The sequence below is a fragment of the Tupaia chinensis genome, unplaced genomic scaffold (genome assembly GCF_000334495.1).
Source record: "Tupaia chinensis unplaced genomic scaffold, TupChi_1.0 Scaffold148012_1, whole genome shotgun sequence".
In the NCBI taxonomy this organism is placed as follows: domain Eukaryota; kingdom Metazoa; phylum Chordata; class Mammalia; order Scandentia; family Tupaiidae; genus Tupaia; species Tupaia belangeri.
The window spans coordinates 65,593-93,269 of NW_006207862.1; the positions used below are offsets into that span (position 1 = coordinate 65,593).

Consider the following 27,677-nt stretch of genomic DNA (forward strand, 5'->3'; position numbering starts at 1 on the left):
AAAAATGGCATGTTATTACCACACACAGACCCAAAAAAGTGAGTTAGTAGAAATTTGTTTTCTTCATCAAAGAGACTTTCCAAGTGATTAAGATTTGCTATCTTTATTAATTTTTAAATTTATTTTTAAAGCTTTTATTTATCTAATCCATAAGCATGAAAGAGAGACAGAGAGGATGGCACCGACAACATGGTTTTGATGCCTCAACCCACCCTCAGTTTCAGCCAGCCCGCGCTCATGGGCACATACGAGCCTGGGGTCCTGAGGAAAGTCTTCAGATGTGAACCTAGAACTTTCCCATGTGGATCTGACTCACAGAGCAATGTTTTTTTCCCTGTTGCACCACCATCTAGCCCCTTTTAGAAGTTCAAAAAAAATTTTTAATTTAACTTTATTTATTATTACTATTGCTATTGTTATTTTTTTTTTATTTGACCAGAGAAAGACAGAGACCAAGAGAGAGAGAGGAGAAAGAAAGTGAGAAAGCAAGTCACCAAGTCTGAGACCTGAACTGTGGTCAGCCATGTGGGAGTCCGGTGTCTTTAACTATCATACCACCTGCCGGCCCCAGAATCGCTGATTTTTTAACCCACCAGCCTGGTAACTTAATCACAAAGTTGGCAAGTATATTATTTGATAGAATGGCATGGCTGGGAATTATAATCTGAGCTTCCAACTTTAGGATGAACTCCAAAACATCTTTGCATCCCTTAATAGTATGGATCTATCATTCATCTACTTAGCCTCTTTTGTAAAACTCAGTTATGGGGCCAGCAAGTGGTGTGGTGGTTAAGATGCTGGACTCCCACATGGCCAGCCACAGTTCAAGTCCTGGACCTGGCAGCTTACTTTCTCACCTTCCTTCTCTCTCTCTTATCGCTCTCTGGTCAAATGATAATGATAATAATAATAATTGAATGAAATTAAATAATTTTTTAAAAAAGAAAACTCAGTTGTATTTTTCCACTTACATTAACATTTAAGGTAATGATGTCATAAATTTACTGCAAGATATACATATATAGGGAACCAGCAGTTAGCGTAATGGCTATGTCGCTGGACTCCCACGTAGTCGACTGCGGTTCACGTCCCAGACATGGTGGCTTAAAACTCACGCCGGGCGCGTGTGCGTGCCCAAGATCCCGAGAAGAGAATGGAGGAGAAGGGATTGCGGCGTGACCATCTCCCCTGGGGGGTGATTTCTCGCTTTCTGTCTCTATGTCTCTCTGTCTGGCGAGCGCACGCACCCTATAGCAAAAACCTCTCAAAAAAAAAAAAAGATATACATATATATCTTGAGATATGTATCTATAGATTTATCTATATACCACAGATGTTATCTACAGATATAAATGTACACCTTTTACACAGATTTGAGGACTTCCTTTTAAATGGTAGAACAGTGGAGAACTTCTAAAAATATCTACCCTTTATGATGTAACATGCTTTTTCCTTTAAATCCAGTAATTATGAGAAATCTTTTTGTTATAAGACTCCAACTAGAAAGAAGTAAAAATATCTATGTGCTACATAGTTTCTTATTCAAAATAAGGTTGCTGAATCCCAGAGGGGTAAAACAAAAAATATATATATACATATATATATGTATATATATACACACACACACACACATACACTTATTTATCACTAGAAACTGTACATGACTAAACAGAAGAATATCAGTGAAGAAATTGCCACTCCATCTCAGCCACTAAAATGTTAAACAGCTGGGTATATTTAAGGGGATAGCTTTCTAATCTTTCATGATGAAAGAATATTGTAGGCTGTCCTGTGAAGCAGGCCCATCGCCACTCATCACTGTTCTAGCCTTTTCTCTTTGCAGATTAATGGTCGATCCCAGGAAACAACTACCTCATTCTCTTGCTCATATTAGTCTTTCTCTAAACACATACAACTGTGTATTTGAGAATTCCAAGTGAAAACTGTCTACCACACTGTGAAAAGGCTGCAAACAAAAGAGCCAGAAGTGAGAAATCAGAAGAGCCAAGAATCTTGTCAAACTGCATTGGCATTTCTCCGAATGGGAACAAAACTGCTTTTTGTCCTTTTGGCAAAGTTCTTGTCATGTTCATGACAGAGGAGACTGCTTCTTAGCAGGAGAAAAGGCTCAGTGAGCTCAGTGAGATCACATTTACTTAAGCTATTTCTTCTCTCATTCAACACAGGGTCTCAGCCTGAAGGCACTGGAGCTTCCAGGACTATAGGGAATCCACAAACCTCTGGAAATTATACACAATATTTTATGAGCATGTTTCATTACACTTCAATTTTTCTTAATGGCCATACCATAAGATTTCATAAAAACAAAAATCTTTTAGAACTTCATTAGTTTTATGGGTGAATTCCAAACAAATGTTTCTTATAATGAGTTTTCTCCATAGCAAACCATGTATGTTTAATTTATGGGGGCAGGGGAGTTCTAAATGCCAAGACCTGAGAAGAGGAAAACGAATATAAAAGAATTATAAACCAAATAAATGATGAAATGGAAACTCAAAAGAGTTCAGAAATTACCACTTTAAAGAGTAACCTTTAGGGATCAGCAGATGGTGTAACAGGTGCATCAGTAGATTCCCACATAGTAGACCACAGTTTGAGTACCGGACTCAGTGGCTTAAACATACGCCAGATGCGTGTACATTCATGCCCAAGATCCTGAGAGGAGAATGGGGGAAAAGGGACTGCGGTGTGGCCATCCCCCCTGGGGGGTGATTTCTCACTTTCTGTTTCTCTATCTCTGTCTGTCTTTCTGGCAAGTGTGCAGGTCCTATAACAAAAATCTCTCTTAAAGAATAATCTTTAAAGGATAACCTTAACTGATTTTCGAAATGACGTGAAACAGAACGGCCAGTGGCTTGGTGGTTAAGCTGGTTGGATCCCACATACCCGATTGTTGCAGTTTGAGTTCCAGACCTGGTGGCTTGGGAAATATGCTGAAAGTATGTGCATGCATGCCCAAAATCTCAAAAAGAGAATAGAGGAGAAGGAATTGCATCATGAACATTCCCCATGGGGGCTATTTTATCACTTGCTCTCTTTCTCCTCTCTTTCTCTCCAGCAAATGTACCCACCCTCTGGCAAATTAAAAATACATACATTAATTAAATAAAATGATGTGAAATAAGACCAATGTTTTCACTTAAGTTTCTTTCTACCCATTCTTCATAAAACATATTTACCTACACCAGACTTCGTTACTACACATTATTCTTCTCAAGCCTGTGGTTAGAAATTCAAAAATCAACTTCAAGTACAGAATAAGTTTCAGCTTTGTTGTTAGAATTCAGCATTTTTTAAAAGTTCAGCAAAGGGGAAGTTCACCTCAGTCTCAAAAGAACTAATAGGATATAATACTTTATGTTGAAAAGTCATGACACGAATTTGCATAGAAAAACATAAAAAATATATCATGACTTTTCCAGCAACCTAATATTAGCCAACAATAACGCAGTAAAATTGGAAGAGTCTTGTTTTCTGCATCGTCTAGTCAAGAGCGAGTTATTCTGTAAGACAGAGGAACTTTACCTGGCTCGGAGGTCAGCCACTTGATCAGTCATCTGCCCGAGCATTTTGCAGGTTCCCAGAATCTCCCTGCGTTCTTTGCCTGCACAGAGTTCACCAACTTTTCCGGCTTCATCTAGGATCTGCCTGATGGCCTGCTCACCAGCATCCCCTAAAATAAAACGATATTCAATATCTATGGTGTTGACACATTAATTATTTAGAGAGGATACTTTACAAGTCATTTTGTTCACAAAGGAATGGATGATTTTAAACAAGTCAAGTGAATAGAAAGCAATACACCCAATAGCTAACAGCCAAACAGTGCCCTTATAACTTTAGGGTGAGGTTTCACCGCAGATAATGCTAAAAAAGATACTTAGAACCATATTCATTTAGAGATACTAATCAGCATATGGTAAGAATATGGATGATGAGGGACAAGCATTTGGCATAATGGCTATGTCGCTGGACTCCCATATAGCTGACCGTGGTTCAAGTCCTGGAACTGGTGGCTTAAACTTACACCAGGTGCATGTGCATGCCCAAGATCTTGAGAGAAGAATGGAGGAGAAGGGATTGTGGTGTGGCCATCCCCACAAGGGGTGATTTCTCGATTTCTCTCTCTCTCTCTCTCTCTGTCTTTCTGGTAAGCTCATGCGTCCTATAGCAAAAACCTCTTCAAAAAAAAAAGAATATGGATGATGAAAACATGCTCTAATGATTTAATAGTACTTGGCACCTCCAAACTCTACTAGGCTTTTCACATTCATTCACATATTAATCTAAAACTGAATAAATATTAGATTAGAAAATCCAGAAAGCCTACCTCAATAACTTATTTGTGTTTTATCTTTATATGGTTAGCTTTGATTTCCGATTCTTATTGCCATCATTATTTACTATGCCTAAGTAAGTACTTTGTTGGCAAAAATAGAAGTCTGCCCTATGGAATATACAGAAGAAAAGAGTTGTTTTTTTTTTCTTCTTTTTTTTGAGAGGTTGTTTTTGTTTGTTTGTTTGTTTTTGCTATAGGGTGCGTGCACTTGCCAGAGAGACCAAGAAAGACAGAGACAGGAGGCAAGGAATCACACACACACACCCTAGGGTGATCATACTACAATCTTTTCACCTCCATTCTCCTCTCAGGATTTTGGGCACACAGGCACACACACCCCCAGCATGAGTTTCAAGTCACCAGGTCCAAGAACCAGGGTCAGCCCCATGGGAATCCAGCACCTTAACCACTACACCACCTGCTAGCCCTGAAGAAAAGAACTTTTATCCAAAATAATTTTCATTGTGATTCAGGGAAAGGGAGAGTCAATATTTTTACAAAGAATGCCCAATTTAGCTTGATTTATCCCTCTGAGAGGTGGTACCATCTATGACCTTTATTTATTTATCTGGCATGCTCCAAAATGTTACACTGTTTATTTCAGTATTATGAGGTTATGGGAGGATTTCTTTCCTCCTTTTACTTGTTTTTTAGCTTTCTGTTATGTTTATCAGACAAACAAAACTAGAGGGTTACCTGGGGAGGCACTGGGGTCACGAAGCCAACCTTTGGCTTGGTTCAGTTTGGAGTCTATGGAGGCCAATGCTCTCTTCATGGCTTCAGTGTCCTTTTGAAGAGAAATCCCACAATTACGTTCTTTGCAAAAAATTGGGATAACAAGATACAAAGACAGAGAAGAAGTTATGGCATGAGCACATAGTAATTATGGTAGTCCTACAACTGCCTTGAAAATATTCTCATCACACCACAATTCTTATTTCTGTCAAAACGCAGCATCTCTTGCATGCAACTCTAGTTAATTCTATTTTACTTCCCAGTATCTCACTTGCTAGAACTGTGAAAATTGGCAAAACTGTTCAAACCAAAAGATGCTGAACGTCTTCAGAACACGCCTTTGTCATCACATGCCTCATTGTCAGCCTTTCCACTAGTCAACTTTCATCTACTGCAGCCTTGCCAAAGCCCTTCCAGTTTCAGGGAAGCCTCATTAGTACGTGGTGCAACAATTCATGTTCTTTTGCATCTTGTTTTGAAATGTACACACACACACACGCACACACACACACACACACACACACACACACTGGATGGTATTTCACTGTATTTAGTTAATCTGAAAAACTTGTAATTACTGGTTGGAAACAAATCTTAAAAATGTTAATCTAGCAATTTAAGGTTAATTCTACAAATAAACCACTAAATGTAGTAAGAGAAAAAATGCATTTTTCTGGCCTTCCCTGTTACTCCTCATCCTCATCCTTAGTTCTTTTGCATCCCTAACTGAAAGAAGAAGCAGGATAAAGTAAGCGGGTCTCAATTTATTGTTCACAACCAGGATTCATGATGACTTGCTTAAAACTAATATAAAATCTCCTCCAAGGATACAGCATGCAACTAAAACAATGGACTAATCACTTCTAAAATATACATTTTTTTTTAAGTTTTTAATACAAAAAATGCAGGAACAATAAAACAAACTATCTACGTGTCCATCTTCAGCACTGGCTGACCATGTCATAAATCTCTATTTGACATTGTAAAAGACAGCCTTTCTCCTTTTTCTCTAAGAAACTGACTCTTACAGAGTCAATTAAAGCCTAGAGTTAACCCTAAAACTCTAGGCAATGTCCTAGAATCCTAACTTTCTTCTGTTTTCAATTGCGCAGAACTGGGGTTCTTAAAGGTGTTGCATCACCACTTTTCCACACGAGGGCACCAGGAGCATCCCCACTTCAGATTCAAAAGGAAACCTAGCACTAGCACATTATAATAAGCACTTGTAGCACTCATAGTTAGGGTTAAGATCAGCAGCCCAATGCCAGCTTTTCCAATGACAGAACTTTTCAAATTCCACCTATTTAAATGACAGGAATCTCCTTCCCCCTCTAATCAGATACAGACTGTTCTGTTCTAACATTGGCTATCTGAGGCTCTTAATGACAGAGTCTCAGCAACAGCAATAAAAAAGAAATAAACTACTTTAAAAAATGGAAATGAAAACATTTTTTATCAATTTTTATGGAATTATAGTAAGTATTGATAAAAGGCAGGGTCTTAGGAGAATCTTTTTCAAAATACATCTGTAATTAATACAAGTAGATAAGTGATAGTTTTTAAAGTGCTTTGATTCTCAAAAGATTTAAATAAAACTACTCACCTTTGCCACCACAGTTTACATTAATTTGTAATTCAAAAGTCATGCAAAGGTCAATGGTAACTGAATCTCAAATCAGCAAGGCCCAAATCAATGTTTTAAAGAGTCTTAGACAACTCTCAACCCCCTAGGTGATGTGGAGAACCTCCAAGGTCTGACGCGTGGAGTATAACACAAGTTGTTTAATTTCAGTTTAAAAAAAAAAATCACACTCTTACTTTGGAAATCTGTGTATATCCTGGAGAGGAGAAATTATGTCAATGTTAAACTATTAAATTTTAAATCTCTTAATAATAATTTCCCTAATTTATTTTCAATGGGAAAACCAATAGATATTAATTACATTTCAAAAACCTAAATTCAAAGTAAACTAAATCAGAAATTGTTTAGTGTCCATGCTATTAGTGGGCCAGACCTGTGCCTGTGATTAGTGGAATGGGATCCCCATGGCACACTTTGAATCTCAGTCTTAGAGTCTTGAAAAACACGTTGGGTACATGTTCATGTGTTCCCATAATCGCAACAGGATAGAAAAATGGAAGAGAAGGGATTACAGCATGACAACACCCCACTAGGGGTACTTTCTCCCTTTCTCTCTCTTTCTCTCTCTGGTGAGTGTATGCAACCTTTGACAAATTAAAAAAAAAAAAAAGGCTATTTTTACTAAAATTAATTTTGAGCATTTCCTGCATATAAGGTTGTTTTAGTCATTTCTTTCCCTCATTACCTCATTGAACCTCAAATTTAAATGCAATGGAATTTATGACCAGTCCTGTAGCACAGTGGTTAAGCCCTGTGCATGGAGAGCCAGATCCCACATAGCAGACCACAGCATGAATCCTGGCTCCATTGGCTTATAAAACATGCCAGATACAAATGTGTGCATGCCCTAAATGGGTTGCCCTGATGGGTTGGAGAAATGGAGGGAAAACAACTGTAGCTTAGTCACACCCACTGAGGGGGTGCTTTCTCTCTCTCCCTCTTCCTAGTGAATTCACACACCCTCTAGCAATTAAAAAAGAGAGAGAGAGAAGATTTTTTGAATGTAATTTAGTATTATAAATTAAGAAACTGGGGACCAACAGATGGCATAATGGCTATGTCGCTGGACTCCCACATAGTCAACCACGGTTCAGGTCCCAGACCTGGAGGCTTTAAACTCACATTCCCAAGAGGAGAAATGATTGTAGCATGGCCATCCTCCATGGGGGCGGGGAGTGGGAAGTTATTCCTCTCTTTCTGTCTCTATCTCTCACTTTCTCTCTGGCAAGTGCACATGCCCTATGCAAAAATCTCTCTAAAAATAAAAAAAATTAAGAAACTAGGACCCTGAGCTGACTCTGTGGTGCAGTGGTAATGCACTGCTCAGAAGTCGGATTCCAAATGGCAACTGCTGTTCGAATCCCTAGGCACGAGTGCTCAGAATCCAACTGGTCGGAAGACTATAGGAGAAGGCTTGTGGCAAGGCCAGATCCTATAGAAGCTGCTTCTCTCTGCCTTTTATTTTCATGTGTGTACACGCATACTCTATCATGAATAAAGAAAAACAACTAAAAAAAAAAAGCAGAAACAAAGACTCACTCCTAAAAAACCAATGTGATCTCTGGTTTGTTTAATCTGATCATCACTTTAGATCAGATGAAATTGAAATTTCTTTTTCTTTTGCTAAAAAGAGTTACTAAAGATTCCAGTAACTTTCTACAATAGTCAGCAAATATCTGCCTTGTCAATTTTGGCTTTCATTAATACTGCATAGAAAATAAGCTCTAGAAATCAAATTCAAGATCTTCACTAACATAAATGACTGCTTTTATTCTTCAATGCCCAGAAATGATTTGAAACACAGTGAAAAAATTAGCTTTGCTCTATTCAGCATCCTCAAAAATCACTTCTTTTTTTTTTTTCTTTCGAATAAAGCTCAAACGGCTACTGCACTGCCAGGAAAGAATATGATTCTCAGGAAGTGAGTAATTTACTCCTGAGTGGGAGCTGTGACAACATCAAGAAATTAAAACCGAGAGATGTTCATTTTCCCCTAAAAGGAATCAATGGCAAATTTAGAATGAAGCTGCATTTTAAAAATGGGAATTTCAATGACTTATTGAAGCTTTTTTTTGGTTTTTCTATAGGGAATTTGTATTTGCCAGACAGAGAAAGAGAGAAATTACCCCTGGTGGTGAGGGGGGTGGCTACACGATAGTCCCTTTTCTTCCATTTTTCTCTAGGGATTCTGGGCAAACACACACATGTGTCCAGCTTGTTTTCAGGTCTCCAGATCTGGGATTCTCAACTGCAACATCAGCCATGTGGGATCCAGCCACCTTAACCACCACAGCTGGATCAGTTATCAAAAGGTTGTTTTTTTTAATTATTTTGTTTTATTTATTAATTCGTTTTATTTTAATTTGACCAGAGAGAGAAAGAGAAAGAGAGAAGAGAGAGAGAAAGGAGAAAGCAAGTCACCAGGTCCAGGACTTGAACTATGGTTGGCCATGTGGGAGTGTCCAGCACCTTAACCACCATACCACCTGCTGGTTTCCAAAAGTTTTTAATAGAATAAAATTTAGACAATTTCAAATTTAAAACAGTCACTAAAAAGCCCACTTGAAATTCTTTCTGGAACACAACCGGATATAAGTATCATTTAAACACAATATATTTCAAAGTCACATCTGGAGTGGGCAGGTGGCACGGTGATTAAAGGCGCTAGATTCCCACTCAGCTGCCCATAGTCCTGGACCTAGCAGCTTGCTTTCTCACTTTCCCTTTCTCTCTCTCTCTCTGTGTTTCTCCCTGATCTAATAAAAAAGGCAATAATAACAAATGGAATCAAATAAATTAAATAATTATTTAAAGAAAAAAAAAAGTCATAGCTATTAAAAACAAAATTATCCATGGGGACAGATATTTTGGTCTCCTAAGAATTTCCTATGTGTTTCTTTTAAAGTACATATTTATGTTGATATAACAGAATTCTGTCATGAGAAACATAGTGAGTATACAAACAGTGGATCTAATACAAATGAATTCACTTAACCACAAGGACTAGAAATCAACTTGGAGATATTATTTATAAAGGATAAAATAATCATAATCCTGTGGTCAACCACACTTTGTACCACAAAACATTTTGTTAAGCCTGGTCATGTAAGTCTAAATACCTTGGGTATGAAATAGAAGATTTAAAATAATTGAACCTTCAAGTGAGTACTTTTCTCCATAAAAACTCAAATGTGGGGAAAAGAAACCTCTCCACCAATTTCTTAGTTGTCTTTTGATGGGTTTTATTTGTTTTTTGTTTGTTTGTTTGTTTGTTTTAATGTACATAAAAATACCAGGTCTAGTTATATATCTTTGGGACAGCTGGCAATGGTCTATCTGGTTCCCACTGTTATGGTCCTTTTTACCATAAAGCTCTTAGGAGTTCAAGTTTTAAATGAAAAATGCAGTGCCTTGGCACTTTTCCTCACATACCAAAAGGTGGAAGAACAATGTAAAAGAACTCCTTTTAACATGTGTCTCCAGGAACTAAGGCACTCCTAAAACTGAATATAGATTTTGGCCCGAGGAATACTAGTGGGGGCTGGCAGGTGGCTTGGTGTTTAAAGGTGCCAGGCTCCCACATGGCTAACCATGGTTCAAGTCCCAGACCTGGCAGCTCGAATGCTCAATTTCCTTCTCTCTCTCTCTCTCTCTCTCATTCTGTCTTTCTCTGGTCAAATTAAAATAAATAAATAAATGGATAAAGTTAAATAAAATAATTATTAAAAAAGAAACACTAGTAAATAATTCTGAAAGATTATTAGGAAAGTGAAGTCCTGCAATCTCATGCTCTTGAAAATTTTAAATATGGGGAGTAAGGACCCCTTTTCTGTCACTGCCCAACATACTTTTCCTTCTTCCACTAATACTTCCTTTCATACCCCATTCCACTTTTGACAACATTCTGAACCCCAAATCAATGTTTTAAGGAAGATGTTTCTGTAGAGAATAGAGTGGGCAGTAAAGCACGAACTTATAAACTACATTTAAACAAGAGATAGTTGTCGGGAGACCAGCAGTTGGTATAATGGCTATGTCACTGGACCCCCATGTAGTCAACCACGGTTCAAGTCCCAGACCTGGTGGCTTAGACTCACGCAGGGCACGTGTGCAGACATGCATAAAATCACAGGAGGAGAATAGAGGAGAAGGGATTGCGACATGGCCATCCCCCCTGGGGGGTGATTTCTCGCTTTCTATCTCTCTGTCTCTCTCTGTCTTTCTGGCAAGTGCTTGTGCCCTATACCAAATACCTCTCAAAAGAAAAAGAAAAAAAAAAAAAAAAAACAGAGATAGTTGTCTAGTTCTAAGACTTAGGCAAGTTCCCTGGCCCTCAGTTTCTTTCTTTCCTTCTTTTTCTTTTTCTTTTCTTTCTTTCTTTCTTTTTTTTTTTTTTTTTTTTTTTTTTTGGGGGGTTTTGCTTTAGGGCGTTTTTTGAGAGGTTTTTGCTATAGGGCGCATGCGCTTGCCAGAAAGACAGAGAGACAGAAAGCGGGATGTCTGGTCCTCAGTTTCTCATCTCAAAGAAAACCATCCTAGCTCTAAATATCTATACCATCTATGTTGGAATCAAATGTAACAACTAAAGATAATGTAGAACAGGCTGGCCCCTTAGCTGAGCAGTTAAGGGAGCAAGATACCACATGGCCAGCCATGGTTCAAATCTTGGCCCCAGCAGCTTGAAAAAAATATGCCAGCACATGTATATGCATGCTCAAAATCCATATGGGAAGGAGGAATGAAGGAAAAAGGACTTTGGCATGACCACGCCCATGGTGGGATGCACATTCTCTCTCTCTCTCTCTCTCTTTCTCTCTCTTTCTCTCTCTCTCTCCCCTACCCCCGCTCCTCCTTTGACTGCTAAGTATATACACCCCTGGCAATTACATTAAAAAAAAAAAAAAAAGAAGAAGAAGAAGATAACTTAAGATCAGAAGGAAAACATAAATTCCTTTAAAGTTTTGAGATTTTCTCTTACATGGGGGGGGGATGAGGGTGATAAAATATCATAAATGTCTGAAATAATAGTTACATCTCAAACTCCTAGAGACAAATCTTTCATTTTCTTAGGTGCTAAAACAAAACACTAAAACACTCATAAAAAGCTCACATAAAACTTATTTTTTAAAAGTCCAATAAAAATCAACCCTTAAATCCCAATGGTTTGCAGTAAGGGCTAGTATTACATGTCTGCATATATTAACCAATAATTCCTTCTTTGGTAAAGTATAGTAATCTTCTGCACTAGACATCTGAATCACTCACTACATTTACCCACCACCAGCCTAGGACCACAGCAGGAGCAGATACACCACAGGAACTGAGTAACAGTATTTAATGACTCAAGGTGCAGAGCTGCAGGATAGTCTATGTAGAGCTGAAAAAGTCTTAGCAGGAACATGTATTTCCATTTTATCTCACTTCCTCTTAAGTCTCAACCAAGATACAAATTTTAAAAAGATAAAGTACTACATGTATAAAGAGTGGAACTAGGGGACCAGCAGTTAGCATAACAGCTATGTCGCTGGACTCCCACGTTGTCGACCACGGTTCGAATCCCGGACCTGGCGGCTTAAACTCACACCGGGCATGTGTGCGTGCATTCCCAAGATTCCGAGAGGAGAATGGAGGAGAAGGGATTGCGGTGTGGCCATATCCCCTGGGGGGTGATTTCTTGCTTTCTGTCTCTCGGTCTCTCTCTGTCTGTCCAAACGCCCATAGCAAAAAAACCCCTCCAAAAAAAAAAAAAAAAAAAAAAAGAGCGGAACTAGAACTGTGTTCAATTCAGATTTTTTTTTTTGATTCATAATGTATTCCCAGGAAAAATGCTAACTTGCTTTTTAATTATCACTATAAAACACTTTTTGATTTATGGAAGGGATAATTTTTCTTTCAAAATAAAGAAAGTGTTTAAAGTCAATTTTAAATTTGTAAATCTGCAATTTGATTGTAGTTATAAAAGGTAAAACACTCGGTTACTACATTGCTTCCTGAAAATTTTAACTTATTCGGCAAGACGCACTTTTACCAAGAATTTTTTCACTTACTTTCTTCCCCACTTTTCTAGAGGAATCATCACTTTCCAGAAGAATACTGCATCATTGGGGAAGCATGAAACAAGTATGGTAAGACAAGGTTAATTATTTATTGGTAGGGGCAAGAGGAGGTGAAACACTATGCATTAAACAGAATGGAAACGTGGTGGTCAGTCAGACAAAAACGTCTGATTAATTCACTGCTTACACGTGAGCAATGAAGATGTATAATGCTAATTATCTGAAAAATAATTACCTATTTCCACTTCCAAGATAATTTTTGTTTCCTAAGTAGTTTTCTAATAAGCACAACTATTCTTAAGTGGTGAGTAGAGTGGATGGGACAGAGCTGGAAGTGAGACTTGTCATGTCTATCTTTCATAGCATTCTGATTTTGAACTAGGTAACAAAAGCAAAATTAGGTTAGAAAAATAAACATTTTTTGGTTAGTTTTGATGATATCATATACTTAGCTTCTTGTGGCTGAACTAATTTATGTACTTTCATTCCTGATAAAGTCAGTTGTGCAGCATCCTAACAAACTGATTTCCTGCCAGATCAACTTCAGCTGTGAGCTATGAGACTGCACTTGGTGAGGATCAGGTCTATTTCCCTTGTATTTCCCATGAGTGCATAATACCAGTCCAGAAAAATTCAACTGACCATCTTTTCTTAAAAGAAGAAGCAACTGGGCCAGCAGGCAGAATGGTGGTTAAGGCACTGGGTCCCACATGGCCAACTCTGAGATTTGCGTTCTAAGTCCAGTGACTTGAAAAATACACTGGGTACATGTGCATGTGTGCCAAAAATTCCAAGAAGAGAATGAAGGAGAAGGGATTGCAGGATGGCCATCCCCCTGGGCGGTAATTTCTCACTTTCCCAGTCTAGCTGTCTCTTTCTGGCAAATGCAAATGCTCTACAGCAAAAATCTAAAAAATAAGCAGCAATTCTTGATGGCACTTTCACAAAATAAAGCTCAGTAAAGATTACTTACTAAATCGTGGATAACTTTTCTTCAAAAATATACTAAGCTTAAACCCTTATTGCTTTTATTACTTTCTCATTTACTAGAAGCAGAGGAAAGAGGTTAAGAAAACATGAGGTCAGAGAGAACTATGACTGATTCACGGCTTAGACAGCAAAACAAGCAGTGAGGTATGGACTGCAGTTAAGAAAAATTTTAGATACATTTTATTTCTTTTTCCTTCTGATTTTGATGTCTGGGATTAATATGAAGGAGAGGTGCTTCATTTAAACTCTCTAACCTATTCATTTTCATTATGGTTTAAAATCTAAATAATGCATCTCAGGGTCCAGATGATGGCTCAGCAGTAAAACACAATGCTCTACAAGACAATACCCCCATGGGAAGGTTCCTGGTTCAAGAACAAACACCTCCCTGAGTACAATGGACATACACTTGCCTATGATCTGGGGCTATGTGAAGCCTGGGGGTGTATCTTGGCATTAAGACCCCTTTGGAGGTTTCTCTCCCTGCCCCTTTTTCTGTTTCTTTTTCTCTTGCTCATGGAAGAAGTAAGTAAGTAAACCTTAAATAAATAAATAAATAAAGCATCTCCAAAAGCCAAATTTCAGAGTCAGCTTGTTAGACTGCAGGAGAGGCAATTATAGAGATGTCTGTCAGTCTTCTTCCTTAACAGTAGGGTCTATGGGTTCACTCAGGGGGTCACCAGCTACCTGGGGAAAGCTGTTCCTCAAATGAAATCAGTGAGAATGACCAAGTCAAAAAAGTTCTCAGAAACCTGCTCAAAGAAATCAAAGTACCTACCAAACATTAAAAAGCTAGATGTGGCTTTTCTTTCTGTCTTCCCCAAAGAAATAGTTCCATATGGGCCAGAGTCCAACAGTCTGCTCAGCACAGCCCAGAGTCCCACATTAAATCACATTCTGAGGCATATTCGAGCACAGTGTTACATACCAGCACACAGAATAAGGCATGGCACACAGCACAAGAAAACCTCACAGACATGCTTTTTCTCTAATTAAGCAAAAAAAAAAAAACACTAAAGGGTAAGAGAAAGCTTACCTTCTAAATGTGAGAAAAAGAATAAAACAAACAAGAGAACAAAAAAAGATGCATAAAGAAGTCATAACAGGGAAGTGAAAGTTATCAAGTATGTAAAAGCAAAATTAAATAAATATCAAAGATTTAAAATTATTTTACCACGTAGATTTAAAATACAATCTTAAAACCTATTCAAAAACAGCATATCAATGAGAAAATGCCTCTGTAAATAAATCCATAGTTAAGATAAGGAGACTAATTTATTCTGTGTAGTTAAATTAGCTTTTTCGGCAACAAATGAAAGGGCTAGTGATTTAGGTCACAGCTTTGAGCAGACCTAATACATGTACTGATGGACATAGTCTATTGAGCACTAACGGACGTCATCTTACACAATCTCCTTTTTAGTCTGCTACCAGCTTGCTAGGTGGCCCTGAAGGCAACATTTGGGACATAACAGTGAAGCCAGATCCTAGATACCTTGTGTCCCCCACTGCCTGCATCTTGGGTTCCAACAAAAAAAGTAGAAAACCAAATGTGTCTGTTCCCCCAGACCTGGAAGCTTTGTTCACAGTCACTACACAGGGAGAAGCAGTTCAGACCAGCAGCAACACAAAACCACCACAAATAGGCTCTCAAAGGAATCCACCAATTCCTTTGGAGTTCAGGAAGAGATTCCAAAGGAATGAAGGAACCCATTAGCCCACCTAGCAAATCTGAAGAATAGTATTTTAATTGAAATTTCCTTAAAGAAATTAAATGATCAAGAGACACATCTAGAAATACCAAGTTTCCTCTGTAGATTTCTCTGAATCAAAGGTTTATTACAGAAAAGCTTTCCATGAAGGTCAGAATTACAGACACATTCATGTAATTACAAGCAGATTTACACCCCATAAAAGGGAGGACTCCCACCCAGGAGAATATACACACCCCGATTCCTCCACTGCCCTAACCCATGAGACTCTAGTCTGAAGGAAAACACACACATCTCAGCCTTTAACCAATATTACTCCATATACCTATTTTTTAAGAGATTTCAAAAAATCATGGGAAAAAACAGAATTAAAATTAGAGTTTATTCTGGTGTAAAAAAAAATCGTCGTGTGGTCTTTTCACAATATACATTTCACATGTACTTCTTGAAGACCCCTCATATTTGTACTACCTTGAAACAGAGAATATTTGTAAAGACAAAGGCAGTAAATAACCCATGAAATAAAAGTAAATAAATTATTTTCATAATACAAGTATTCTCATGCTACACACAATTACAAGAGAAAATGTGTGACATGTGGCAATCCAAACCCCAGGAAGGGAGAGTATGGGATTCTGTTTATTTCTCCTCCAATAATACTTACCTTGCTAGCCCAGGCATCTTCATCCCAAGAAGTGAGTTGTAATACACGAATGATCTCATTAATTTCAGCACTCATCTTTTCTACAGTAAAATTGCGATTTTTCAAAGCTTCTTCTATTCCTTGGTTTTTTGAGTTCTTAGTTGTTACAAAAATCTTCATAGCTGCAAAAATAAGCAAAAGATCAGAAACTGAGCTTAGACTATAATCATGCTGTATAACAGAATTCACTCAAGATGTTTCACATTTTGAACATATTTTGGGCAGGAGTTATTTTGTTGTTGTTGTTGCTATAATGCATGTGTAATCTCTAGAGAAAGAGAAGGAATGTGAAAAATCACCCTACAGAGGGATTGGCCACACCATGAGGCTTCTCCTCCAGTCTTTTCTCGGGATTTTGGGTACACATACATGTACGCTTAGAATGATATTAAGACCACCAGGTCCAGGACTCAAACCACACAACCAGTCATAATGAATCCAGTGCCTTAACTTCCACACCACCTGGTAGCCCTTGGGCAAAATCTTAAAAAAGAATATATAAACATCGCAAGTCTACAAATAAAGTTCTAGTATCAACAACCACTGTAAGAAAATTCAAGGTGTAAAATATTACCACAACATGATTAGGAAACTAATTTAACATGCATATACTGATGATTTATTTACATTCACAAATATATCTAATATCCTTTTACATCATTTATCCTGACCCCCAGTACATGTATAAGGTCAGCTCAAACACTGGCTCCATTCACTATAAACCTAATGGGTCATAATGAGGGACCAGCAGATGGTGTAGCAGTTATGTCATCATACTCCTACTGCGGTTTGAGTCCTGGACCCGGTGGCTTAAACTCACGCTGGGCACATGAGTGTGCATACCCAAGATCCCAGGAGGAGAATGGAGAGGAAGGGATTGTAGCGTGACCATCTCCCCTGGGGTTGATTTCTCGCTTTTTGTCTCTCTGTCTTCCTCTGTCTCTCCGGTGAGCATGTGCACCCTATATAACAAAAATTTCTCCAAAAATAAATAAATAAAAATTAAAAATAAACCTAATGGGACTGTGAATGGATAAAACTGTGAATGGAATAGCCTGTGAATAAAACTATGAGTGGAGTATCCTGTGGTCCCCAATCCCAGCAGAAGAACTCAAAGTACTATATTTATCTTCCAGGATTTCTCTTAACATGTAGCAGGGACTTTCTAACCCCCAAAAGTAAAAAAGAAAAATAAGAATGATAATATGGAACAATGGAAAAGGAGATTATACCCCCATAAAATAATTTATATTTTATAACAAAGATTAATTACCATTTTATTGAGTTACTGAAACTAGAAACAAGTTTTCTTCCCAACAACCTTCTGATAAGTAGAACAGCTGACTTCAAAACATATTTCCCATGGGACTTATAAGAGTCTACTTATAAATATTTATTTCCTAGTTCGTGTAAGGGCTTCTGTACTCCCACACTCAGATCTCCCTTTTTTAGCTGCTATCTGAAACATCAAAGCAGGTAGCTGAGGGTCACACCTTGACATGCCTTAAGAGATTTTTAAAATAAAGCTGCCTTGGGACCAGCAGATGTCATAATGGTTACATCGTTGGACTCCCACATGATCGATTGCAGTTGAGTCCCAAACCCGGTGGCTTAAAACTAACACCAGGCATGTGTAGATGCGCAGCCAAGATCCTGAGAGGAGAATGGAGAAATAGAGACTGAGGCATGGCCATCCCCTCTAGGGAGTGATTTCTTGCTTTCTGTCACTCTGTCTCGTTCTGTTTCTCTGGTGAGCACATGTGCCCTATAACAAAAATCTCTCTTAAAATAATAAAATAAAGCTGCCTCTAAGACTTGAACATAACTTAAGCTTTAAAATAATGATTTATTTAATTTAATTAATTTATTTATTATTTGAAGAGAGAGAAAGTAAGCCACCAGGTCTGGAACTTGAACGGAGTCAGCCATAGGGGAGTCTAGTGCCTTAACTACCATGACATGGCAACAAAGTAGCAAAGGAAGTTGAACCTCATTAGAGTTTAGAACATGCTAACATTTTTTTTTTCTTTATTCAGGAGAGAAGTGTATACATGCACATATGAGAGATAGGGAGAGAAAACTGAGAGAGAGGATCACCCTCTACAGTTCCGTTCCCACTGCAATCTCCTTCCTGAAGTCTTCTAGTCTGTTAGATCCTGGGCACTTGAATGCATGCTTTGCATATTTTACGCTGACCAGGTCAAGGATTTGAACAAGTGTCATGTGGGATCCAGCTTCTTTGGAGCAGTCCATTACTGCATGCTGCAGAGCCAGCCCCTAACATTTATTTTCCCTGCAAAATAAAAAGAGTCAAGAGATACCTGAAATAAGAACTGGAAGCAACTCTTTCACTGTATTCATTGAGTTCACCAACATCACTCGATGCTCCTGGTGAGTCAGCTCCTGCTGTCGCTCATCAATCATCTTGGCCATCTTAGTCATTCCTGGAGCACAAGAAAAAATCGTACAGAATGAGTAGTGAAATAATGCAGAATACGGCTTTCTCAGCCTTAATTATGAAAGTCCAAATTGTCCACTTATTGAAACAACACTGAATTCAAGCATTTATGCAATTTCATTCTTTACAATGAAAGAAATTGTTAAAAGTAAACCATAAATGTGATGTACTTTTCATGTTTAACATAATACACTCAAAAATACTAATAATACTGAGATGAATAAATACATATTTCTAAAATTCACAAGTGGGGGGAAAATATTTTGCCAGGCTACTATTGGTACAGATTTCATGCTGTACATCTGGCTACTGGGCTATGCTATGTAAGAATTTCACATGAGCCTAGTACTGAATCAAGCAGATGAAAAAAGTTTTAAGAAAGACAATAATGTGTTTTGTTTTCATCTTTATATTTTCTGTACTTTCCAACTTGTCCAAAATAAGCTTGTGCTACTTTTATAGTTAGAAATGAATAGAAATATTACAAAAATAATCATGGTGGTGACAGTGTTTGAAAACATCTGGTGCTTTGGAATCAGCCTCCTAAGCATTTTTTGTATACTTTGGCTATTATTCAAAGGCATTATGAAATTCTCTAAGCCTTTCATTTTTAAATTGCTTCTATGATTTCTGAAATTGTCTCAGACTATCAAGACCAAAGGGAGGCAAATAGGTAGGGCAGGCTCTGCTTCACCCAGAATGTCTTTATTTTGTTTTTTTATATGCTGGAATTTTAAATGCCACTTAGAGAAATAAAACACTTTTCTAGTGCTATAAAAAAGTCTAAAGATACTGCTGTAAAGGTATCAAAGAAAGGTGATCTTAAATGATGACTTAGAGAAATTCTTAACTGCCTTAAGTTTATATTATAGAACAACAACATTGAGACCTCATAAAAATACTGCTAATTTAAAATCAACATTTCACATAAGACAAAATCATTTTGTAAGGTAGTAAACTCTTAAGTTAATCAAGTTGATCATCTAATGTATCTTGTCAATGGTCTCATTAGTATTTTAAGAACCTTCAAGTTCATGTTTTGTGTCTATAACATCAAAAGCTGGCCTCTATGTATTTTGAATACTTAATACTCGGATGCCTACACAATCACTTCAAAATAAGATTTAATCACAATGGCTCTTCTCTCCTTCTAGGTCTGATTATATTATGCAGTCTTGGGCTAGGCATGAATCCATAATAGTAGGCAGGCTAATTAACAGGCTAAGAGGTCATAAAAAGCTACAGGCCAGCTGGCAGACAGTGAAGGAACGTTGTGTAATGAGGAATGAAGAGTCAGGATTCAGGGTGGCCTCCAGTATTACAGCAATAGAAAAGTATTTCCTACATTCCTCAGCCACACTTGCAATGGCTGGTTAAATTCATTAGATAGGACTAGGATTTTTAGAAAGCAGGTTCAAACTTCAGAGACAATGACATCCCCTCAATAGAAGCACAAGTATCAGCTCCAACAATGGAGTATAGACACCTACCTGAAGGCCCAATGCATCGCTACCTATCTTCTGCAAAGAGGATGAAGTATGTATGTTTTCCTTTTTGTGTAACATGGACAATCCATGAAAATCTTAATTACAAAAGTTGAATATGACTAACCTGGCCCAAGATTCTTTGTGTAAGTGACCAAATCTTCCATAGTCTCCACCACTTCTGCCACCGTAAGATATTCCAAAATGCCTTTGCAAACTCTAATAATTTTACGAACCTGAAAATATATTTCAGAATATCTGGTCAAGTGAAGGACAATAAATAGAAAATACAGCCATACAGATGTATAGCTATTCAATATTTCATAATCCTAAATAATCATCAGTCTTCCATTATCTTTTTTTTTTTTTTTTTGAGAGATTTTCACTGTAGGGCGCGTGCGCTCGCCAGACAGACAGAGAGAGACATAGAGACAGAAAGCGAGAAATCACCCCCCAGGGGGGATGGTCACGCCGCAATCCCTTCTCCTCCATTCTCCTCTCGGGATCTTGGGCACGCACGCACACGCGCCCGGTGTGAGTTTTTTTAAGCCACCGGGTCCGGGACACGAACCGCAGTCGACTACGTGGGAGTCCAGCGACATAGCCATTATGCTAACTGCTGGTTCCCAGTCTTCCATTATCTTTTAAGACTAGGCTTTCTGTCTGGGAGAGGTCTACATTGGCCTCAGTTTGCCTACCTCAGCCTCGTCGAAGGTAAGGAGCAGGTCTGATGTGCCAGAAAGGATGCCTCTTGACCCATCAATTAGATAATCTCGAGCAGGCACTGAGTAGGGATCTGATTGAAGCATCTGGGCTGCCTGGACAAGCTTAGTACAAGCATTCTCAACCCTATGGGGAAGAACTTGGGTTAATTCACTGGCAGAACAAAGCAGAAAAATATCACATGCAAATGCAAGGAATGTAAATACTTAAAGATTTATAATTTTTTCCTACATGGAAAATAGCCAAGATCAATTGTTAATAGGACCTATGCTTTTAGAATTTAAAATTTACAGTTAAAGGTAGCACATTCATTCAATGTACTAAGCCCTTGTTCTTCATTATTTCCTGGCAGTAAAAAGTGGGGAGAAAAATGTTACTTTAAGATGCTGTATCTCTGTAACTCCTTTGTCTCCTTATTCCTCCCCACCTTCAACACACTTACATTAAAAGACAGTACACAAAGAACCGAAATTCTTGATAGCATTTTAAGATTTAACACCTGGAAATAAAATGCCAAAGCACTATGTTAACTGAAATTTAATAACTAGAAAAAAAGGAACAGAAGGAAATACACAAAAAAAAGTATGAGATAATGCATATAGTTCTCATTCATCTGGTTAAATGGATTTGTTTGACAAATCTATTGGGTGATCTGAAAATACTCCTATAAGACTATGCTGTAAATTAAAAAGTCGCTGGCACTACTAACTTTTTTTTTTTTTTGGAGAGGTTTTCGCTACAGGGCGCGTGCGCTCGCCAGACAGACAGAGAGAGACATAGAGACAGAAAGCAAGAATTCATCCCCCAGGGGAGATGGTCACGCCACAATCCCGTCTCCTCCATTCTCCTCTCGGGATCTTGGGCACACACGCACATGCGCCTGGCGTGAGTTTTAAGCCACCGGGTCCGGGACATGAACTGCGGTCGACTACGTGGGAGTCCAGCGACATAGCCATTACACTAACTGCTGGTTCCCACTACTAACTATTAATAACCAATTATTAACAGTTTGATATTAATATAGTTTAATATAGACCATCACATTAGTCAAGGGTTTCTATGAGTGATGGGGATGGAAGGAGTTCATTTAAAATAGAGGAAACCAAAATACATAAATCAAGTATTTCCCTGACCCTCTTGTACTACTCAAATATATTCATTCAACTATTCATCCATACAGAATTGAAAGAATATAATAGAGATCATCTCCTCTAATCTCTTATTTAATATACCCACTATGCTATCACTGAGTAACTTAAAAGATAAGAAACAAATCAAAGTTAACAGGCTAATGGCCAGCCTACAGTCATGTGAGTTACATGCTCTGGATCCCACATCACCAACTACAGGTTCAAATCCCAGACCTAATGGCTTGAAAAACACACCAGACATGTGTGTATGGATGCCCAAAATCTCAAAAGGAGGGAGAAATGGAGGAGAAGGACATGAACATTCCTCATGAGGATACATTCTCACTTCACTATCTCTCTCTCTCTGGTGAGCACACTTGTCTTCTGAAAAATTTAAAACTTAAAAGGCAGATTGGCAGGTAGCATAGTGGTTGAGGCACTGGACTCCCATATGGCTGGCCACGGTTCAAGTCCCAGACCTGGCAGCCCCAAAAAATCACAATATTTAATAAACAGATAAATAAATAAATGTTATTTAGAAAAATGTTGAAAAGCTAAGTTAAAATTACATATTCTCATTTGAAAACAAAGAAATACCACATTCAAGTAAAAGCCTACCTCACGGGTGGTTGCAAAGATCAGATACAAAAACTTCACAAGAATAAAGCATTGTTCCATTATTAATAAAATTAAACCAACACAAAAACTTCAACTAAATAAAAAGCACTGGTCATGTTTGTCATTGGAACATTGTAGGTATGTATATAAAGATATAAAAAACATGATTCTTTTTTTTGGAGAGGTTTTTGCTATAGGGCGCATGTACTTGCCAGAGAGAGATGGAGAGACAGAAAGCGAGAAATCACCCCCCAGGGGGATGATCATGCCGCAATTCCTTCTCCTCCATTCTCCTCTTGGGATCTTGGGCATGCACGCACACGTGCCCAGCCTGAGTTCAAGCCACCAGGTCTGGAAATGAACTGCGGTCAACTACATGGGAGTCCAACAACATAGCCATTATGCCAACTGCTAGTCCCATAAAAAAACATGATTCTAACTCTCAAAAAGTATACTTTAGTACACTAAGACCAAGCATATTACACAAGCATACAGGGGACTTGGGAAAGTTCGTGGAAATGGAATAAAAGTATATTTTATTTATATTTTACATAAAATTTGTATTTTTTAAATTATGTATTTTATTCATCATTATTATTATTTTTTTTTAATCTGACCTGAGAGAGGCAGAGAGAAAAAGAGAGGGAAAGTGAGAAAGCAAGCCACCCAGTCTGGGACTCAAACCACAGTCAGCCACAGGGAGACCTTAGGATACAGATCCGGGACCTTCCCACATCCTTCCCACATGGCCTCAGCATCTCAGAGTGTTGTATTACTACTGTAGGCAGCGAGTCAGTGGACATATGTTTTCATTTCTCTTGGCTATATACCTAAAATACAAGCTGCTAGTTCATATAGTTAGCTCCACGTTCAATGTTTTGAGAAAGGAGACAAGCTGCTAGTTCATAGTTAGCTCCACGTTCAATGTTTTGAGAAATTGCCAAACTGTTTTCCAATATTGCACCATTTTACATTCCTACCAGCAATGTACAATTACATGTACAATTCCTAACTCTCTACATCCTCACCAACACCTTTCAGGGAAAGAAGGAAAACTACAGAGCATGTGTAAAAAAATGGGAAAACTTATATTTCTATTACTGTATGCCTAAAATATCTTATGAAGTCATTTATATACAGATAAAATGTAATATGTGTTTTCCTTTTACTAAATGGTGGTTGGTTTGTTTTGTTTTATATTTATGGGCCCCATGAGTTTTGATGGGTATTTTTGTTACTCAGTTCTTAATAATTTTTATTATGCTTTATTTGACAAGTAGTTCTTTGAAAATTTAAAAATAAACTTCTAAATAAAGGGACGCTTCTATTTAATCTTTTCTGAATGATTTACCTCGCAAAAGCCCTATGTTAGAGAATGTGATATGTGAAATAAGGCTTTCAAACATGTTGGGCTAGCTTAATGATTTAACACATGATCAAATTTTAGAGATTTTCTAAGTGTCCTTAAAGAGAATGAATGTGACCCAATTTTTAGGGAAAGTATTTTATATAGTCCATTAGCTAGAGATCATTAATTATAATGCTCACATCTTCTACATTCATCCTGATTTTTTTGACTGTTTTCTCTATTACTAAGCATTATAATCTCCCACCATATCAACATATTTGTCCATATCTTCCAAGTAGGTAGTGTCAGAACTGCATTAAATTGTTGGACATCCATTGGTATCTGGAGAGTCTGATAACTGTTTGTTGATGGTGGGAGGGGAAGGTGTCAGAAGTGTTATGAGTAAAACATTCCATTATTGTAAAATATAAACGAAAGTCTGTTTATATTTGCCAACAAATTGCCCGGCAACTTAGCTAATCATTCCATCTTGTATCCTCAGACCTTAAACTACAATCATCTGATTTGTATTTAAAGTATAAATTCTTTAGAATTTCACCTAGTAAAGGCCTGCTAATGATGAAATGTATCAGCTTTTGTTTATTTGAAAATGTCTATTTTTCCCTCGTTCTTCAGAGTTTTTGAGGTTGACAGTTATCTTATCAGTATACTGCAGGTATTATTTCACTGTGACATGACAACAGAAGCAGGAGAAAAGGATATGCAATGACAACAGCAGGGGCTGGAGTAATGCGGGATTACCAGCCAAGGAAAGCAGGCAGCCTCTAGACCCTAATGTCTCCAGAAAAAAACCTAACCCTGCTGACCTACTTTGGACTTCCGACTTATGCAACTGTAAAATAATAAGCTTATGCCACTGAATTGTTTCATGCCACCGAATTTGTGGTGATTTATTACAGCAGTGGTAGGAAACTATCATTCAATAAAAAAATTACCTAGTATTTTAAAAAGCATGTAAATACTACCCATAATGAAGAGAAAAATCAGTCATTCAAAAATAACCTAGAAATAACAAAGACTAATCAGTAGACAACATTAAAATAGTTACTATAAGTATTTTCAAAATATGTTTCAAAAAACAAAGACTGTGTACATTATGGAAATAAATGGAAGATATTAAAAAAGGACCAAAATAGAATAATTAGACATGAAAAATATTAAGTCTGAGAAACAAAATTATACAGGATGAATTACTAGCTGTTTTAATCTGTTTTGTGACTACTAACAGAAAATACATGAAACTGGTGACTTACAAAAACAGAGGTTTATTCATTTCTTTGGAAGTCCAAGGTCCAGGGATCATTCTGATGGGTGTATTGTAGAGTCCTGATCATATCACAGGGTGAGAATAGGGCAGAACAGCTTTCCATGAATCTCTGTCCTGGTCTCTTTCTGTCTCCTTCTAAATGTACTCAATTCAATCATGGGGGCCCCCTAATAACCTTAATTCTAATCTCATCCCAAAAGCCCTATCTTTCAACACCATGACTAGATCAAGTTTTCATCCTAATTCTATTACAATGGCCAACACATGAATGGGGGGGGCACTTTTTTCTTTTAAGAATTGCTTTATTTTATTCTATTCATTATTTATTTATTTATTTTAATTTGACCAGAGAGAGGCAGAGAGAGAGAGAGAGAAAGTGAGAAAGCAAGCCACCAGGTCCAGGACCTGAACCGCAGTCAGCCATGTAGGAGTCCAGCACCTTAACCACCACATCACCTGCCATTCCCATGGGGCGACATATTTAAATTATAGCACGAGCAAACTAGATACTGCAGGAAAAAGAGATTAGTGAAACTGAATTCTCAGCAATAGAAACTATCCAAAAGGAAACAGGGTGGGAAAAAAAGATTTTAAAAGAATAAAGAACAGACAGTGGTGCAGAGACAAATGTGATTCTTTGAAAGGCTGACAGAAACAGAAAGATTCCAGGTTCATGTCCAGAGACACCCCCGATGCTCTGCAGGGCATATGTATGCCCATGATCTGGGGTTGGCTGAAGCTAGGGGTGAACTGCAGCACCAAAAGCCTGTTCGGTGCTGTCTCTTTTCTCTACCTGAGACTCTCTAGTTAACAGAAAAAAATAAATAAACTTTAAAATATTAAAGAATAAACAGAACATCAACTCCAAGCAAGCTAATACATGTTTAGGTCACCAGAAGAGAAAAGGTAGCAGAGCAAGAGGAGAGAGGCTATTGAAAAATAATGGCTAAATTTTTTGCAAATTTAATGTCAACCTAAAAATCTATATCAAATGAAAATATATTTCAAAAATAAAGGCAAATTTGGAAACCAGCAGTTAGTGTAATGGCTATGTCGCTGGACTCCCAAGTAGTCGACTGCAGTTCGCGTCCCGGACCCGGTGGCTTAAAACTCATGCCAGGTGCGTGTGCATGCATGCCCAAGATCCCGAGAGGAGACTAGAGGAGAAGAGATTGCGGTGTGGCCATCCCCCCTGGGGGGTGATTTCTTGCTTTCTGTCTCTATGTCTCTCTCTGTCTGGCAAGCGCACACGCCCTATAGCAAAAACCTCTCCAAAAATAAATAAATAAATAAAGGCAAATTAAATGTTTCAGAAATAGAAAAGCTTAAAGAATTTATCAGCAGCATCTCTTATATGAAATGTTAAAGGAAGTCCTTTAGGAAAAAGGAAATGTAGATGGAAATTTGGATTTATTTATACAAAAGAATTAAGACCTCTGGAAATGGCAACTATGAGGGTAAATATAAAAGACTTTCCCCTCTATTATTTAAATACCTTTAGAAGGTAAATGACTAATTAGAGAAGCCACATTTTAAAAAACGAAGTCAAAAAAATTAACCTGATTTGGCTGACTAGTTAAACAATGACGATTGGAATGGCCAATGACAATGGCAGATGTTTTCCATAAATTAAATGACTTATATTTAGGAGGAAGCATATTTAAGACATGTACATTATACACAATATGACATAATGCCACTACTGTACCATATCTACTCACAAGGACCCAGTTACTATATAAGTTTTTCAAACAAAAAACAAATGATAGGAATAACCATTACAGAGAAAGGAAACAGGGAAAAAATAAAAGATGAAATGGAGGAGGTTTGCAGGAATCAAATTGATTCTTCACTAATGGTTCCCTTGTGTGGGAAAATAATAGGACCAAAACAGACACTGCACCATTTTTTTCTTCCAGTAAGACATCTGATCTGTACATTAAAATTTAATGGCATTCATAAAAGCCAAACAAATCCCACTATGACTAACCGGCAGTCAGAACCAGGAAGGAGTCTGTCTTATCTGCAGAAAATAGGATTTTATTTAGACATTTAAGCTGACTTTATAACAGAAATCTGAATTCTTAAAAGCCAGCTCTCTAAGGAAGACATATGAACAGGCAAAAAGCATATGAAAAAATGCTTGAGACCAGGAGTTAGCGTAATGGCTATGTCGCTGAACTCCCATGTAGTAGATCGTGGTTCAAGTCCTGGACCCATTGGCTTAAACTCACACCAGGCGTGTGTACATGTGTGCCCAAGATCCTGAGAGGAGAATGGAGGAGAAGGGATTGCAGTGTGGCCATCCCCCCTGGGGGATGCTTTCTTGCTTTCTGTGTCTCTGTCTCTCTCTGTCTCCCTGGCAAGCACACACGCCCTGTAGCAAAAACCTCTAAAAAAAAAAAAATGCTCAACATCCCTCATTGTAAG

At 37.8% G+C, this 27,677-nt stretch overlaps 1 protein-coding gene across 2 annotated transcripts in view; it reads right to left on the bottom strand.

Moving 5' to 3' along the window:
• VCL (vinculin) overlaps positions 1–27,677 on the bottom strand; it is a 134,243-nt gene that overhangs the window by 34,409 nt on the left and 72,157 nt on the right. For both annotated transcript variants that reach the window (XM_006170032.3, XM_006170034.3), the window contains exons 3-8: positions 20,839–20,989; positions 20,268–20,376; positions 18,520–18,642; positions 16,160–16,320; positions 5,057–5,147; positions 3,547–3,694 (exon numbers count right to left, since the gene is read on the bottom strand). In XM_006170032.3, the coding sequence (XP_006170094.1) occupies positions 3,547–3,694; positions 5,057–5,147; positions 16,160–16,320; positions 18,520–18,642; positions 20,268–20,376; positions 20,839–20,989 (783 nt within the window). The remainder of the gene's footprint in view (positions 1–3,546; positions 3,695–5,056; positions 5,148–16,159; positions 16,321–18,519; positions 18,643–20,267; positions 20,377–20,838; positions 20,990–27,677) is intronic.